The 18023-nt window shown below is 44.7% G+C and overlaps 1 protein-coding gene across 1 annotated transcript; it reads left to right on the top strand.

Moving 5' to 3' along the window:
- Positions 1 to 49: 49 nt before the first annotated feature.
- Positions 50 to 16214, top strand: TIMM23B (translocase of inner mitochondrial membrane 23 homolog B (yeast); the record flags this gene model as incomplete). Its single annotated transcript, XM_015414007.1, has 6 exons — positions 50 to 239; positions 2751 to 2809; positions 6458 to 6551; positions 9446 to 9530; positions 12664 to 12722; positions 16104 to 16214. Coding segments are annotated over exons 1-6 (532 nt in total), but the record flags the coding sequence as incomplete, so codon positions are not given.
- Positions 16215 to 18023: the final 1809 nt, after the last annotated feature.

Raw genomic sequence — 18023 nt, forward strand, 5'->3', positions numbered from 1 at the left:
TTCCCAGCTCGCGGCCCGCGTGAGGGGCGACGGTCGCGCTTTACGGCAGTTTCCGGCCCGCGTGAGGAGGGAGCCGGACGCCGAGGGAAGGGCAGGGCGAACGAGGGGCTCCGCCATGGAGGGGGCCGCCGCCGCGGCGGGCGGGAATTCGAAGGGCTCCGGCCTCGGAGGCCTCTTCGGCGTCGGGGGAGGAGTCGGCGGGCCGGGCTACTCCCACGCGGACCTGGCCGGAGTGCCCCGTGAGTGTCGCCCCGCGGGGCCTGGCGGTGTTTCTCCGCGGGGAGGGGAGGGGAGGGGTGCGAAAACGAGGCCGGAAGCGGAAGCGTCCCCCCTCCCCCAAAAGGAGTCAAGGTGGGGGCAGGGTTGCCAGCTTCCAGGTGGGGCCTGGAGACCGACGGGAGTTCCAGGGGCACGTGGGCTCTCCCAGGGCTCCCTCCGCCAGGCAGGAGTTCGAAGCGGTGGATAGATCCTCCGCTTCTACTCGTGCCTGGCGCAAGGGAGCGCTGAGTCTCTCGGGGGGGTGGGGCTCTCGGGGGGGGGGGGGGGGCTCGTGGCCAGTGTCCCCTCTAAGCTCTGGAGTCTTGTGAGCAAAGATTCTACTTTGTGGGCTGCTGGCAATTAAAGTTGTGAGCGTGCGATTTGGCTAGTTAGTTTGCTCTGGAGCCACCCTTCCTGAGCTATGCCAAAAGTGTGTGAGCTGGAGGCTAAAAAACTGTGAGCTAGCTCACACCAACTCGGCTTAGGGGGAACACTGGCTCGTGCTCGGCCGCCCTCGTGGGCCTCCAACGTGGCGCCCCCGGACTCGGGTTTTGCTCTGCTCCGGCAGACCGGCACGGCTGCCTTCTGAAACCGATTTTTCCTGCTACAAAGATCAGTTCCCTTGGAAGAAATGGCAGCTGGGAAGATGGGACTGCGTGGCTCCCTCCTCTCCCCAGGCCTCTGCCCCTAAATCTCCATGAATAGCTGGAGTTGGGAACCCCAGGGAGGAGACGTCAGGGCCCCATGGGCCTTCCAGCCGCCTTTTTCAAGGTCACTTAACTCCCCTTTTGGAAGCAGCTCAGTCGTTTCTCCTTCCTGAGGTGTGAGCACTTAAGTGTTGCGAGAGCCAGTTTGCACTTAAGTGTTGCGAGAGCCAGTTTGCACTTAAGGGTTGCGAGAGCCAGTTTGCACTTAAGGGTGCAAGAGCCAGTTTGGTGTAGTGGTTAAGTGCGGGGACTCTAATCCGGGAGAACCGGGTTTGATTCCCCACTCCTCCACTTGCACCTGGCTGGATGACCTTGGGCAAGCCGTAGTTCTGATAAGTGTTCTACCGACACAAGATCTGAAGTCTGACCTAATATTTCATTGTACTGGAAGAGAAAAGTCCTTCTGAAAGTTTGCTCAGTTAAACCCTAGTGGGTGACCCTGCTTGAACTGGTGTTCTTATCGGGCTTAAGTGAAGTGATTGGCCATCACATACAAAGCCTGTCAGAGCCTGGGTCCCTCATACCTGCAGAACCACCTCCCCTCCCCCCCCCCCCCCAACAGGCCTGTCATAAAGAGCAAGAGAGAAAGGTTGGATGCTGATTCTGAACATCACCAGTGATAGAACTGGGGTGGTTGAAAACTAACTGCAGTATATTTATTTTAAGAGCTCTTCTCGTCTCCTCTTCAGATGAAGTGAGAGGGGATGTGTAATAGGCTTCCAGGCAGGGAGGACTGGGTTAGAATTTGTGGTCAGCCATTAAAATAACCTTGTGGCAGTTATTGCCATAACGGTTACTTGTGTTGTGAGGTTGAAAGGGGGGGGTGGCAGGAGTCTGTTACGGACTCCCTGGTGAAAGGGCAGAATTAAAAAAAAAGAGAGTAACAGTAACACAGAGTTAGAACGTGGTAGAACTTCTGCATTAGTTAAATACAGTACAAGGATATAACACTGTTATATGTAGTGTTAGAGAAACGGAGCCCTGTATGGGTTCCCCAGGCTAGCCTGATCTCATCAGATCTTGGAAGTTAGACAGGGTCGGCCCTAGCTAGTATTTGGGGGGGACACCTCCAAAGAATACCAGGGGTGTGACAGAGAGGCAGACAATGGCAAACCACCTCTGAACATATCTTGCCTTGAAAACCCTAAGGGGTCACCATAAGTTGGCTGTGACTTAACAGCACTTTCCACCAATGCTCCCCGTGGAGCCTTGTGAGCAAAAATTCTACTTTGTGGGCTACTGGCGTTAAAGTTGTGAGCCTGCGATTTGGCTTCCGCATAAACTAGACACCAAACTGGCTCTCAAAGTTGTGAGCGTGCGATTTGGCTTCTGCATAAACTAGTTTGCTCTGCAGCCATCCCTTCCTGAGCTAAGACAAAAATGTGTGAGCTGGAGGCAAAAAAACTGTGAGCTGGCTCACATTGACTCAGCTTAGAGGGTACACTGCTTTCCGCCTCCACTGAAGAAATTTGAGGCCTAGTTTGAACCCAAGGTTAACTAGGGGTTAGGACTTGATCTCTAAAGACTTCTGAGCATGTGCGAAGTTTGCCGATAACTGTTAAAAAGCTGTTTTAATTCCTGAAATTAAATTCTAGAACATCAAAAGAACTTTAGGTAATTGGGTAGCCAGATGTTGGAGGGATTCCAGTGGTTAGTTTTGTTTATAAAATGGCTGTACGTCACATGGTAGTTAAGATAGAATAGATGCATGAAGGGCCTGTTCTTGCCTGTTTTCAGATTGAGAGAATAGGTACAAATTATCCCGTTTCCCCTTCCCCCTTTCAGTGACCGGAATGAGCCCTCTGTCTCCGTATTTAAATGTCGACCCCAGATACCTTATACAGGTAAGATATACATGTCTATTCAGTTGTGCTAAACTCCAGATGTTGCTGACAGGTATTAAGATGCTTACTAATTTGTAAGTTGTGTAAAGTTTGTAAGTAGAAGTTACATACGCAGGAAACTGTGCTGGGTGATGTAGGAGCTGTGTTAGATATACTGGTGAAAATCTTAACTCTGTGATGGCTATCAAAAATGAAAAATTCTGTGTTGTGGATTAATTAAAAAAGAGAGAGATTGAAAGTGGGATCTAACTTCAATAATTAGAAGGTAGAGGTTTCCCTTGCTCGAATCCAATTGATAAAAGGTTAAAAAAAAAGCCAGTCGAATCCAACTCTAGGGTACGGTGCTCATCTCCATTTCCAAGCTGAAGAGCTAGCGCTGTCCGAAGACTTTTTCTATGGCCATGTGGCCGACATGAATAAATGCCGAGGCGCACGGAACACTGTTACCTTCCCACTGAAGCAGTACCTATTTATCTACTTGCAATTCCTTGCTTCTGAATTGCTAAGTTGGCAGGAGCTGGGGCCTGAGACGGGAGCTCATTCTATCATGCGGCACTCGGGTCTCGAACTGCCGAGCTACCGACCTTCTGGTCTGCAGCTCAGCATCTTAACCTCTGAGCCACCACGGCCCTAAACTTAAACTGCCTTTATATAAATCCACAATATGGTTTCGTTTAGTTCTGATCACTCCACCTCAAGGGGGATATTATAGAAGCAAAACAAAGAAGAGGAGATTGGTTTTATACCCACCCTTCACTTGGACTCTCAGAGCGGCTTACACATTCCTTCCCCTCCCCACAACAGACACCTTGTGAGGTAGTTGGGGCTGAGAGAGCTCATTCCAGAACAGCTCAGAGAGAACTGACTGACCCATGGTCACACCAACAGCTGCATGTGGAGGAGTGGGGAATCAAACCCATATTAGAGTCTGCGCGCTTAACCACTACACCAGACACCAAAATTAGTACAAAATAATTGAAGAACTGAAGCACTTTCACTGTGAAAAAGGGCTGACATGTTTAGCATGATGGGTTAAGAAAAGACACCATTGAGATGGGCCGTGATAGAGGTTTACAAAATGCAGTTGTGAATGTGGACAGAGAGAGGTCTGTTTTCGTAATGCTGGCGCTTTGCAGTGTACGTGTGCCTCAGGAAATTTTCTGCCATGAAGTTTCTTGGTGTACTCTAAATTAAAGGTAAATGTTCCCTTGCTCGAAAGCCAGTCGAGTCCGACTCTAGGGTTGCGGTGCTCATCTCCGTTTCAAATCTGAAGAGCCAGCGCTGTCCAAAGACGTTTCCGTGGTCATGTGGCCAGCATGACTAGACGCCGAGGCGCCCGGAACACTGTTACCTGCCCACCGAAGTGGTACCTATTTATCTACTTGCAATTTCTTCCTTTTGAACGGCTAGGTTGGCAGGAGCTGGGGCCAGAGACGGGAGCTCACTCTGTCATGCGGCACACTCGGGTCTCGAACTGCTGAACTACCGACCTTCCACAGCCTGCAGTTCAGCATCTTAACCACTTGAGCCACCGCAGCTCCTACCTTAAATTACATGGCCTTAAAAGGACAACAGATTTAATTGTTGTTCGCTGTGGCTGCTCCATGAAACACATTCGGAGACACTATGCCCCTGAATGCCAATTGCCTAGGTGGGAAGCTATTGCCCTCATACCCGCTTGTGGACTTCCCAGGATATTGGGGAGAAAAGGATTGCTCCTTCAGTAAATTACTTCTCCAAACAATGATTGAAACAAACATTTTATGAATGCTTGTGCAATAGAAGAATTGTGTGGAGATAATAAAGTTTTCAAGAGCTGGGAACAATCAATACATTAGCATTGGTGTGAGACAATTATTATTATATATTTATTGGATTTTATGCTTAATGGACACACATACATAAATCACCACAGAAATTCTTCACAATACACCACATTAACAATTTGGTTAAACAGACTCTTATTTTAACTTCTTCCCATTCTTATGTTAACCAAACCTTTCACATTGCCTCACTCACAGTCCTCCTCATTTATTTTAATCAATAAATTTATCCATTTGTATGTCTATTTTCCTTCCATCATTCCTTATTCTTGTCCATATATCAAAATCACCTTTAGTAATTTCCTTCCATTTTTTTAACACACACAATCAGCTGGAATATACCTCTTATTTGCCACATCTTAATTTCTATCTATCACTCTCATCATGAGACACTTTAAAGATCTCCCAACGAGGATACCATTTCAAAAATAATATATATAATTGGCGTGAGACATCCTTGTGTAGCACATGTAGAGGGAGCTGTACCACCTTCCAGCATAAGGGAGGGGCTGTCCCTGGATCCCAAACAGGCAACTTTTGCTCGAGAGTGCCTCTAAGGCTTCCTTCAGCCCTTTCCGTGACAGCACTTAAAGACCCACCACCATGCATGGCCCCGTGTCTTCAACAACAGCCTTCGGCACTCTCTACTGGAAGTTAAGCACAAGCAGAGAGATTGTCATGTTCTGAAGCTAACTATGACCTGTCCCTAGCTTGATGATGTAGAGGCCACTGATTATAATTTCTTTCTAAATGCCAGTGGTAGTCAGCTGTCTGTGTCAGTACCATGTCTCTGACAGTGTTACACTACTGGGAGATGAAAGTACTGTCCATTTTACCTGGCTGTCACTGTCTTTGTTCTGGAGGCATCTGACACCAGTATGGGGCAGTACTGTGCTTCTCTGAGAGTGTGCTGAGCAGTCAACATCCTGCTCAGCGCTAGTCTGGAAGCATACACCCATGGGCAGCATGTAGCAACTGTTGCATGTGTGTGTGTGTGTGTGTGTGTGTGTGTGTATATATAAACATGAAAATGGAACAGTGTTTGCCTCAATCTTAACTAGCATACTTCATTTCTAAAGCCACCATTGTACATTGTTAATAATCTGTGCAGAAGACAATATGTACCATTAAACAAAGTTGATGGCTCATTATAATCACAGACTTCTCATTTGATGTGAAATACAGGTTGGATCCTACCATTTTGTCCCATCAGCATCTGCACTTTATTCTGGCACCAGGACCCTTCTGCCACAACAGAATATTTCACTATGTTTTCCTCTGAAATTAAACCCAAACAAAGGGTAACCATATAAACTAATCTTATTATTCCTGTTTGGTCCTTGCATCTGTTAAGCATCTTCATTATGCTGTAGGCTAATTTACGGTTCACCCTCTACCTGTATGTATGGACTGGTAATTTCCATTTCGTTGTATTTGAAGACGTGTGTGTGCACACAAAAGATTATACCTTGAATAAAACTGGATTGGTCTTAAATGTGCCACTGGACTCAAACTTTGTTCTCCTCCTGACACAAGATGCTCTTGTAAGGTGCTGTTGCATTCGTGGAAATGCTCAGTCACCGCTGAAATAAACTGCTACCTGCAAAAGAACCCTTTTCACCAAATGAACATGTACAGTTCAGCTAGTCTTTCATTTGAATCTCTAAAATGTGGCTAAGGGCCGCTGAATTTTTTTTCTTTGTTTTTTTTATTGACCTTTCAATGTAAATGCCAACCTAGGGTAAATGGATGTGAAATGTTGATGATAAGCTGAATGGATTCACACGCAACTATATAATACTGGGATTTTGTTTCTCTCTTTTAGGACACAGATGAATTTATTTTACCCACTGGAGCTAGCAAAACTAGGGGAAGATTTGAGCTGGCATTCTTTACCATTGGTGGATGTTGCATGACAGGTATAGGGCGTTTATTTACCATTACATTTGACGCTGTTAAAATTATTAAAAATAATATATATTGCCAAATACAATGTATTATCAGTTTGGAACTAGTTTGTGGGAAAGAATCGTTTAAGACTAAAACGAGCACTTCAGAGATACATTTTGTGCCTAAAGCAAGCAAATACGAATTTACATGCCTTCCTCCTAAAGGGGTGGGTGTATTGGTCTGTTGTAACAGTACTGAACTGAGTCATATGCAGCATGCAAGTAACTGGTACCCAGATGCATTGGTAACCGGCAATGATCCCTCTAAGCCAGGGGTGTCAAACATGTGGTCCGGGAGCCGGATGAGGCCCCCAGGGGGCTTCTATCAGGCCTGCAGTGGAACTGGCTGTCTTCTGCTGCTTCTTCCAGTTCTGCTGCTGCTGTGGTAAGTTTGCAGCCTACAGATACACACCTGAACAGCCTGCTCAAGATTGCAACAGCACAGACATTTTGATGCAATAATTCAGAGAAAGAGGTGTCAGTTACCAGACACTGTTAAATAAACAAAATATTGCAAGAGTGCTAATGTTTTAAGCATAATTTTATTTCAAGTAAAAAAAAACCCTTTGTGTTTGTGTCCTTTTATAAAGTTTATATCTCCGCTACCTGGCATTACATTTCATGACCCACATGGCCCGGCCCAACAAGGTCTCATTTATGTCAGATCCGGCCCTCATAACAAATGAGTTCGACACCCCTGCTCTAAGCTGTGGAGTCTTGTGAGCAAAAATTCTACTTTGTGAGCTGCTGGCATTAAAGTTGTGAGCGAGCGATTTGGCTGCTGCATAAATTAGTTTGCTCTGGAGCCATCCATCTGAGCTGGAAGCTAAAAAACTGTGAGCTAGCTCACACTGACTCAGCGTGGAGGGAACGCTGGTAACCGGGTCTGTGATCTCGGCCAGGGAGTCCCCAGTATGGTGTCCGTGGGGGGGCCATGTCACCTGCCAACACCTTTTTCTGGTGCCCACCAAGGGAAGTGGGTGGGGCCAGGTGGGGCTTTTTGCCCAGCAAGACTTTTCCAATAACATTTTATTGGTATAATACAGTAGTATTAAGAAAACATAACAATCACATTTTTATAACATTAGCCAAGTCCATAATGAACTAAAGAACAGTTAAACATATTAACCGGTACAATATGAATAAAAAATGTAAGCATTGAAAAATGATGTATAATTCAATAAACTTTGGAACAAAATACCTTGTTTTTACAATGTATTCTAATTAAAGCCTGTTCTGTTCGCTGTCATTAACTCAATAAAGTGCCTTCTGCCCTCTGAACTATCAATAGGCATTCAATAGCATATCTAACAATGTGAAAAACAAAGTGAACCTATAAACCATAAACAATTTACCGTGACTTTTGATTGATTTTTGGAGATTTGATTGGCTGTGCAGACTTTTTTTTGGCAGCAGCTGCCGCTACAGCACAAGGATCTACATCGTGTTACTGATGTAACACGTGGCTGGCTCTGATTCCTGTGGCAGCCATTTTGTTGCTGGGCCCACCATGCCATGTCAGAATCCCAGATGTGCCCACAGACCGGAAAAGGTGCGGGGGCCCTGCTCTGGACTGACTTCTCTTCCTTCCCCCACCTTGCCTGATTTATTTAAATTAGCGTTCCTTCCTCTCCTTTAAGTTTTTTGGTAGCGTAACGATTTTATCCCTCTCTTTTGAAGCCACGTTCATTATTTCCAGACCGAATCGTTGTACAGTAACGAAGTGTGTTCGCAGCTAAGAGTGAACAGTGAACCATTCGCTTCATAATTCGGGAGCAGGCGATTAACTGTATTGTTTGTCCCTAAATCCCAGCGGTAGTCAGCTGTCTGCCTCAGTACCATGTCAGTAACAGTGTTACACTGCTGGGAAAGTAAGATACTGTCTATTCAACCTGTCTGCCGTTGTCCCCGTTCTGGAGACAGTGGAGAACAGCATGTGGCGGTATTGTGCTTCTCTTGAGAGTGTGCTGAACAGCTGACATCCTGTTTAGCACTAGAAGGGAAGCATACACACATGGCGGTCCCTGATGACTTCAACTTACAGCATGGGTTCATTGCTAAGAATACATGCTCTTATCAGCTGGCAGTTTTACAACACATAAATGCTACTGAATATTTCCTGATAGCCCGCGCTGTTTCTGATCAGTGTTAAGGCGAACACAGTACAGAGAAATGAATATGCAGATGGGGAGGGGGAGCGTGGGGAGCGTGGACCAGAGTGCAGTCAGCGGAAGCCCCCATTCACCCACGCTCTTTGCCTGTGGGATTTCATTGCCGTTTCTCCGATATAACAGAAATCTAACGACACAGTCGGCCTGCTACAGTAGAAACTGAAAAGCTGCTGTTCTTACAGTATTTTATCTGTAGATTCCCTGTTTGTGTTCACAGTAATTTAACCAGGGCTCTTTTGGTAGAAAAAGCCCAGCAGGAACTCATTAGCATAATAGGCCACACCCAACAGCAGGAACTCATTAGCATATTAGGCCACAACCCTGACAGCACAGCTCATTAGAATATTAGGCTGCACCCCCATTTTACCAGAAGTGTGGTCATCCAGCTACACCCACCTTTCCCTTCTTATTCTGTTTACCTTGTTTGTTGTCAAAACCCAGGGCTTTTTTGTAGCAGGAACTCCTTTGCATGTTAGGCCACACACCCCTAATGTAGCCAATCCTAATGAGTTTCTGGTGTTGGGTGTAGCCTATTATGCTAATGAGTTCCTGCTGGGCGTGGCCAGCTCGGGAGCCAGCTGGAACGCCGTTCCTGTGCGTTCCTGCCCAAAAATAGCCCTGAATTTAACCATTATGTAGGGTTCAGTTCTCACGCGCTGCGGCTACTAATTCCTTGATGTTCTTCCTTAACAGGAGCTGCATTCGGGGCACTGAATGGCCTGCGGCTGGGTTTGAAGGATACACAAAGCATGGCTTGGTCTAAACCTAGAAATGTACAGTAAGTACATAATTCAGATGAACACCCTGTAAAATCCCCTCATCAATATTTGCTCATTTTTGGTCTATTTTTCAAATATTTAGCCTCAGTATCTGAAATATTTAGCCTCATATTGCTGGATTCCCTTGTGTTCTCGCTTGCTGGGAGTGTCCGAGTGTGATTATGGATTTGATTCTGGTAGGAAACTGAACTGCTTGGCTATTGGTTGACAAATTAAAGATTTTGTGTGGATGCAGTGACAAACATGAAGTCTTTTCAACCAGCAGATGGCAGCAGAATGATATTAATCCCTGCCTTATTTTTCCTCCTCTACCAGGGAAGACACACTGAAGGTCGCGTGATTCAGTCATTCCAATCGAATGTTTTCATTCTAAGTTGGAAACTGGATGTTTTCGGTACATCCATGTCTCAGATGCTCTAAGAATAAAACAGCAACAGTATTTTTAAGAGCTGAATAAAAAGTGTTTTATAATTCAAATATAACAATTCCTTATAGTGGTTTTCTTCTTCTTTTTTTAAGTACCCATAGGTACACTTTTATTAATTTTTTATAATCTACAACAAACAAATCTACACACTACAGACAGACACTCTACTACACATAACGTATATACCAAGAGTACAGTTACATTATATGCTTATATGCAATTACTTAATAAAAACGCTATATCAAACACTTTCCATTCTTCTATCTTCTGTGTTCTCAAGTCCATTGCGCTATCCTTGCCTAATCTTCTACTACATTGGCATTATACCAATCATAAAACGTTTCCCATGTTTTTTGAAATGTCCACTCTTTACTTAATCTCATTTCTAGAGTCAGTTTATCATTTTCTGCTGTTTCAAAAAGTTTATTCACAAACTCCTGTTTCGTTGGTATCACCATAGTTTTCCAATATTTGGCATATAAGATTCTTGCAGCTGTCGTCATATAAACAGTCAAATACCTATTTTCGTTTTTATGATCATTTGGAAATATATTCAACAGCAAGACCTTATAGTGGTTTTCTTGAAAATAAAAAGGTAAAGGTTTTCCTTGCTCGAAAGCTAGTCGAATCCAACTCTAGGGGGCGGTGCTCATCTGTGTTTCCAAGCTGAAGAGCCAGCGCTGTCCAAAGACGTTTCAGTGGTTATGTGACTGGCATGACTAAATGCCGAGGCGCACGGAGCGCTGTTACAGTCGGTCAGTTTATTATTACAGTCTTCAACCAGTACATAACAATTTAAAAGACAAATAGAAAAATTCCTGATACTATCCTAGCTGGTTATGAGCCAGTAAAAACCTTAGAACGCTGTTTCCTTCCCACCGGAGCGGTACCTATTAATCTACTTGCAGTTTCTTCCTTTCGAACTGCTAGGTTGGCAGGAGCTGGGGCCAGAGACAGGAGCGCACTCCGTCATGTGGCACCCGGGTCTTTACAGACCTTCAGGTCTCCAGCTCAGTGTCTTAACCTCTGAGCCACCACAGCCCCATTTTTTTGAAAATAGGAAAGTTGGGGAAAGTGTAAGAATAAATTATTCCTAGCGTGTGTTCCCAGATGTGTGTTCTACAGCGTACACAGTGTACCATCTGTTCTACAGTACACATAGGAATTATCTTTATCCAGGGCTATTTTTGGGCAGGAACGCACAGGAACGGAGTTCCGGCTGGCTTCTGAGTTGACCACGCCCAGCAGGCACTCATTAGCATAATAAGCCACACCCAACAGCAGGAACCCATTAGGATTGGCTACATTAGGGGTGTGTGGCCTAATATGCAAAGAAGTTCCTGCTACAAAAAAAAGCCCAGGGTTTTGACAACAAAGTAAACAGAATGAGAAGCAAAAGGTGGGTGTGGTGACATGGGGTGTGGTCTATTATGCTAATGAGTTGTGATGTCAGGGGTGTGGCCAGTATGCTAATTAATTTCTGGTTTTGGGTGTGGCCTATTATGCTAATGAGGTCCTGCTGGGCTTTTTCTACAAAAGTTTTCATTCTTTATCTAACACTGTAGATTGTCTTACATTAAAAAAAACTTATGCAACCCTTTTGAGTCTTTCATGTCACTCATTCCAAAAGGCAAAACGCATATTTTTTCAGTTTTCCTCCCTCTATTTTTTTTTCCATTTGAAATTTTTTTAAAAGTCTAAGGACTTTTTCCATACTGTATATTTTAAGTGTGGAAAACTTTTCCTTAAGAAGCATTTGCTTTCATACACATTGTCCCCCCCCCTTCTCCCCATCATTTCTCAAATTTTCTGTTGCAAAAAATGGGGGGGGGGGGAATCTTTGGGGAAAAGTAGTGGCACACATTGTTTCGTGTATGCTCATTGCTTATCTTCCCTTGGCTGATGAGCCTCCTCGGAGGGAGGGCAACATACCCTCCTATTAACTTCCAGAGCCTCAGAGATTTTGGGGGATTATTCTGACGTCTCACAGCTGACCAGATTCTATGTTTTCCCCTCATCCTGGGTCTCAGGTAGATATAGAGGCATCCTGAAATGCGACAGAATCTGCAAATGCTCACTTAGAGAACCCGATACCTTAGATCATATTCTGCTACGCTGCCCTTTCCATTCACAATCTCCGACTATTTTTGATGAAGCCCTTACTGTCTAGGATCAATTCTGATAATGCAATCAGGTTTCTCCTTGCTGATAAGACTCCAGAAGTGACTGTACAGATTGCTGGATTTTTGTCTTAAGATTTTGGTAGCAAGCAACTATTCTTAATATTGGTGTGCTCTAAGATTTATAGATGTAATTTTAGCTTGACAAAATTTTTATCTTACTGATTTTATATGCCAATAAAGGTTCTGTATTGTATTGTGTATGCTTTTGCTGGATGAAACATTTTCATGGCACTAGAATGAGTAGGTAGTACTGGAAAAATATGTTTGGATCTAGTTTCTCTCTTCTTGAGTTTGGTGTAGTGGTTAAGTACGTGGACTCTAATCTGGGAGAACCAGGTTTGATTCCCCACTCCTCCACTTGTACCTGCTGGATGACCTTGGGCAAAAAAATAATACAAAAAATACAAAAAATAAGCTCTATAATAAAAAGTATTAAATAACACAATTGTATGTGGTGCTTTTAGACCTGCAAATTGTACTTCACTGAGTGCATTCATTCTCTCTCTCTCATATTACTTGCAGGATTTTAAACATGGTGACCAGGCAAGGGGCATTATGGGCCAATACTCTTGGATCTCTAGGTAAGTAAGCTTATTTTGTAGTCCAGAGCTGTGGACTACAGTACAGTCAAGGTCACCTACAGTAGTCAAGGTCACCTAGAGTAAACTAAGCTTAACTTCTCCATAAATCTGGAAGTCTGAAAAATTTAAGATGGAAGTTCTGTCTAGTGGTTTGTTTTTGACAGCCCCAATGGACTGCATTGCAGAACGTAAACTATCTTGAAGACCTGACAACTGACTCTCTCACCAAGCCTTTGAAATGAGATTCAGAGGCCTGAGAGATCATTACCTGCCTTTTTAAAAGCTTTTTGGAAAGACATTTTTAGTCTTTTTGGAAAGACATTTTAGTTTAGCACCTCACATGGAAAATGTTGCCGCTTGAGCTCAAACGTCTCAAAAGTTCAAGATTCCAATGTTCCAAGTGACACATGAACAGATGCTTTGCAGCTGTGTTTGTTTTCTTGAGTACCCTTGCCCTGTTTGTTCCAGTTCTTTACCCTGACCTGTCTTTAGTGGCAAGTTTGCGAACTGTGCGAGAGAACTTGATGCAGTTTGGTGAAAGGCGTGTTAGAAATCTGGTGCTTTGGGGGAAGAGAGGCGCCCTGATAAAAAGACACACTGAGCTATCACTGTTTTCAGTACAAAACAAGTGTTTTATTGAAACAAGATATGATAGAATTAAAACAATGGACTGTTTTGTATTTCTCGGTACCTTTACAATAGCAATATAAATTATCCGAAATTTTGTATGCTCATTTTTTACCTGTCATATTGGCTCCAACATGATGACTCCTCTGTTCATTATTTGCAAACAGTGCAGGTCACTTCTTTTGGATCTACAATTTAGCACTCTTGGACAGTAGAGCAGAATAATATTAGTGTTTTAATATTCCTGATCATTTTAAAGTGTTCAGTTCCACTTCATTCGTATTTGTCATGCATATTTGTATTCTCTGTCCAATTGACCAGCCCAGTTAAAATTGATCCTTGGATTCATGAATGACACGACAGGCTCAGGGAGATTTTTGTTTTCCTTCAGAAAACGCAGTGCTACTGTTTGTCTCTGCCATTTGGAGAATCCCTAACTACACATCAGGAGTACCCAGGGTGATATTGGACCTATGCTTACTGCCTTTTCCGACATTACAGGGCTGATCCTTTTTTTGCATCCCCGTTTAAATCCCCTTTCATCTTGAAAGAATAAGCATTGGGTTACTGAAAAGCAGATCCTCTCATCTACACGTGTGGTGGTGCCGGGTCTCTTTTAGTGTTTCCCACTGAGCTGCGGTGGCTCAAGTGGTTAAGACGCTGAACTGCAGGCTGTGGAAGGTCAGTAGTTCAGCAGTTTGAGACCCGGGTGCCGCATGATGGAGTGAGCTCCCATCTCTACTTCCAGCTCCTGCCAACCTAGCAGTTCGAAAGCAAGAAATTGCAAGTAGATAAATAGGTACCACTTTGGGGGGAAGGTAACAGCGTTCCGTGCGCCTTGGTGTTTAGTCATGCCAGCCACATGACCACGGAAATGTCTTTGGACAGCACTGGCTCTTCGGCTTTGAAATGGAGATGAGCGCCGCAACCCTAGAGTCGGACTCGACTGGCTTTCGAGCAAGGGAACCTTTACCTTTACTGAATTCCTCGCCATTGCCAACTATCATTTTTGCCTTTGCCCACTTTCAGCCCTTATCTTCTCATAGCCGGTATTGAGCCACACCCCTTTACACAGTGCTCCAGTCATCAACTGCTTGCGTCCATTTGTCTTTATATTAACAGCTGTGGAAATACCCCTGTTCAGCTACAGCACATAGAATTCCTTTGTTTTCCACCAGCTTTTTTGGTTTGTTTGTTTTTAGAGGTGCCTATTTATCATTTCCCCCAAAAAAATAATTGGTAGCAAGAGGGATCTCCACAGGAACTCGCAACTTGAGATCCGATCACTTCTGATGTGATGTCTTTTAAAAGATTTCCCTTGTCTAAGAACTCTGCTACGTAACAATGCACGTCAGGTTTGGGCCGTTGCAATGTCACAGTGCTACATCATTGAGGACGAGGAGTATCATTGAGCTGAATTGTGCTGTAAAAACGTCAAGATTCTGATTGCCGGGCATCCAGATTGTCCAGTGAATTTTAAAAAAAAAACACTTCGGAGAGAATGAACAGCAGACCCCATGCCAAAATGCTTTTGAATTACTCTTCAGTTTTAAAACAGGTTTGCTATGTAGCACATGATGTGAACTTAGGCAGATCACGAGAGGGAAGGCAGGAAGAGTTGCATCAGTGCTTTGTTCTCATGGCACTTTCTTACACGCCCAGGGAAATGCTGATTCCAACTTTGGGGGTCAGGAAGCAGTTTTTTCTCCAGGCCAGTTTGGCTGGAGATCCTGGAGGTTTTTTGTCATCTTCTGGGCGTGGAACAGCGGTCACTGGGGGTCTGGGGGGGAGGTATTTGTGGATTTCCTGCATTGTGCAGGGAGTTGGACTAGATGACCCTGGAGGTCCCTTCCAACTCTGAGTCTGTGTTTCTGTTTGTCCTTGAGTGCATGGTCTGATTCTGGTTCTGCCTTCTCCAAAGCCCAGTGTAATGTAAGAGAACAGTCTTTCCCTGTATTTTCTCTGGATGAGTTAGAGATCAGGATTGCTTTTTTCACTTTGGACAAGAATTCCCTTGCCTCCAAGTTGTCCACAGTGCACGAAGGAGTTGTGCGTTGGGTTCCGTGCTGGGTGTCTGGGGGGAGAGACAGTTGCCATTGATGACCTGATCTGTGCAAACCCTCTACTCTTGTCTGAAATGAGGACGTGGCATCAGCAGGTGAAGGGAGTCTGGGCACAGACTCAGTAGCTCTGGTCACACAGACTAAATAACCCACTTTCCGTCCACTTTCAATGCACTTTCCAACTGGATTTTGCCAGTTCATACAGTAAAAATCCAGTCGGAAAGTGCACTGAAAGTGGATTACTTAGCGTGTGTGACCGCAGCCTCAGAGTGTTCATTGCCTTCAAATGTAGTACTATCTTAAAGGGGGGGGTCATGTTGGAGCACTTGTGGCATCCTTATTTTAGGACCCCCAAATTAGAAAAACTTCGCATCCTGAACTTCCTGCTAGCCTAATTTAGCCTTGCAAATACCTTAATAGACCCCTGTCTTCCCATATCCACGTTAGTCATTTTTAGACTACAAGACGGGGGAAAGTATTGACTCTTTTAAAAATCTTGTACAAATCTCCCTGCCCGATCATCACAGTTCTTATTCTCTGTAGGCAGCTAGCGGAGTGGGTCATTTCAAGTCTGATTCCCTTCGAAAGCAGATAATTTTGAGAGCAGAATCTTTTTGGGTCTGTGTGCCCAAATTGTACTTATTGTGATTTATTTCATTTTGTTGGACTGGCAATGTGACTTCCATTCCAGCACTGCTGTACAGCGCATTTGGAGTCGTCATAGAGAAGACGCGAGGCGCGGAAGATGATCTGAACACAGTGGCTGCTGGGACCATGACAGGGATGCTGTATAAAAGCACAGGTACGTAAAACTGTGTGTAAAAAAGTTCTATCCGAAGCCCTACGTGCCAAATGCCTTAATGGTTGTTAAGACAAAGTTTGGCTGTTTACGTTTTCATTCATGGCGATCGAAATTGGCAATGGATGGATAAAAAGCCAGGGGTTTTAGGGGGAAAAATACTTTGCGGGACAGAAAACTGGAGGTAGGAATAAGAAAATGCAAAGTCTTGACCGGTGTGATGGTTGGTTGGATCCCAACAATAACTTCTGCCCAAGGGGGGGGGGTAACTTTTTGCCAGGTCCCCCGTTGCAGTGCAGTCCTCCTGCTGTTCCTGGAGGTCCCCTGTCTCCCAGCAGCAGCATTTCAGGGAGACCAGTGGGCTGTGGGGAAGGTGTCTTCCCGTCCACCCAGCGGTTCGAAAGCATCATAAATGCAAGTAGATAAAGTGGGTACCTGCCCTAGGTGGCAGGGGACACCCCTCCTCCTTGTGAGGTAGAGGGTTCGGCGACGGCAACGGCAACGATGGCGGCGGAGCAGTTCCTGGCGACCCGGTGGAGCAACGTCGGAGGTGGAGCCTTGGAGAGCGTGGTGACGTGCGGCGCAGCACGGCGGAGCCACCTGTGGACAGTAGCCGGAACTGCAGCCAACACAGAGCCACACGAGACCTGCCGGAGGAAGCTGCTCAGGGAAGATCGGCTCCAGGAAGGGCACCAGGACACCAATACCTGAAGCCGCGGAAGGAAGCCGGATGACAACTAGCCCGGGGTGCTGGTAGGCAGTCACCACCCTGTAGATAATGTGGCCCTAGTCAGGTTAATTGGTTGGTTAGAACCACTATGTAAACCGCCCAGAGACCCTTCGGGGTCAGGGCGGTATATAAGCCGAAGGTATAAATAAATAAATAAATAAATTAGCTGAGTGTATCATTGGGACCAGTGTTCCCTCTAAGCTGAGTCCGTGTGAGCCAGCTCACAGTTTTTTGGTCTCCGGCTCACACATTTTTGGCTTAGCTCAGGAGGGATGGCTCCAGAGCAAACTTAATTTATGCAGCAGCCAAATCGCTGGCTCACAACTTTAATGCCAGGAGCTCACAAAGTAGAATTCTTGCTCACAAGACTCCACAGCTTAGAGGGAACATTGATCAGGACCCAGCCCAGTTATCTTGAGACAGATTTTCAAAGTGACCAACTTCGCCATTGATTTAATGTGGCCTTTAAAAAAAAAAGGGAACAAAAAAGAACACCACTGGCAAAAAGATAACGCACAAGCAAGTAAGCAAGTATACAATGATCAAATAAGCATAACAGCAAGTATAATATAAATCAAATAAACATAACAAGTATGATATAAATGAATTGGCCAAAGTGCAATAATAAATCATAATAGAAACAAGTCACAGTCTTTCCATGTGTCTACTCCGACATAGAAGCAATATCAAAGTCCAAATTGGAGTGCAAGTCATCAAATTTTCTGAGCCATAAAAAGCCGACGCGTAATCCGGATGCCTGATGCCGCGTTTCGAATAATTTTTATTCAAGCATGGCTGTAATGGGACCCAGTCTCAAAAGCTGGCATATACTAAGCCAGAATGGTCAGTCAAGGAGGATTAAGCTTACTTGCTTGTGCGTTATCTTTTTGCCAGTGGTGTTCTTTTTTGTTCCTTGCATTGTACAATGGCTCCCCCCCCTTTTTTTTGGCTGCTTTAAAAAAAAAGGCAGAAAAATACAGATGATAGGCTATGTGATCTAAAGTGGACTTGTTCGTTTAGTCCTTTACCCGAACGGTTATCCAAATACTTGAATTATATGGCAGTGTGTAAATAATGCGTTC

The sequence above is a fragment of the Gekko japonicus genome, unplaced genomic scaffold (genome assembly GCF_001447785.1).
Source record: "Gekko japonicus isolate JY-2015 unplaced genomic scaffold, Gekko_japonicus_V1.1 scaffold2395, whole genome shotgun sequence".
In the NCBI taxonomy this organism is placed as follows: Eukaryota; Metazoa; Chordata; class Lepidosauria; order Squamata; family Gekkonidae; genus Gekko; species Gekko japonicus.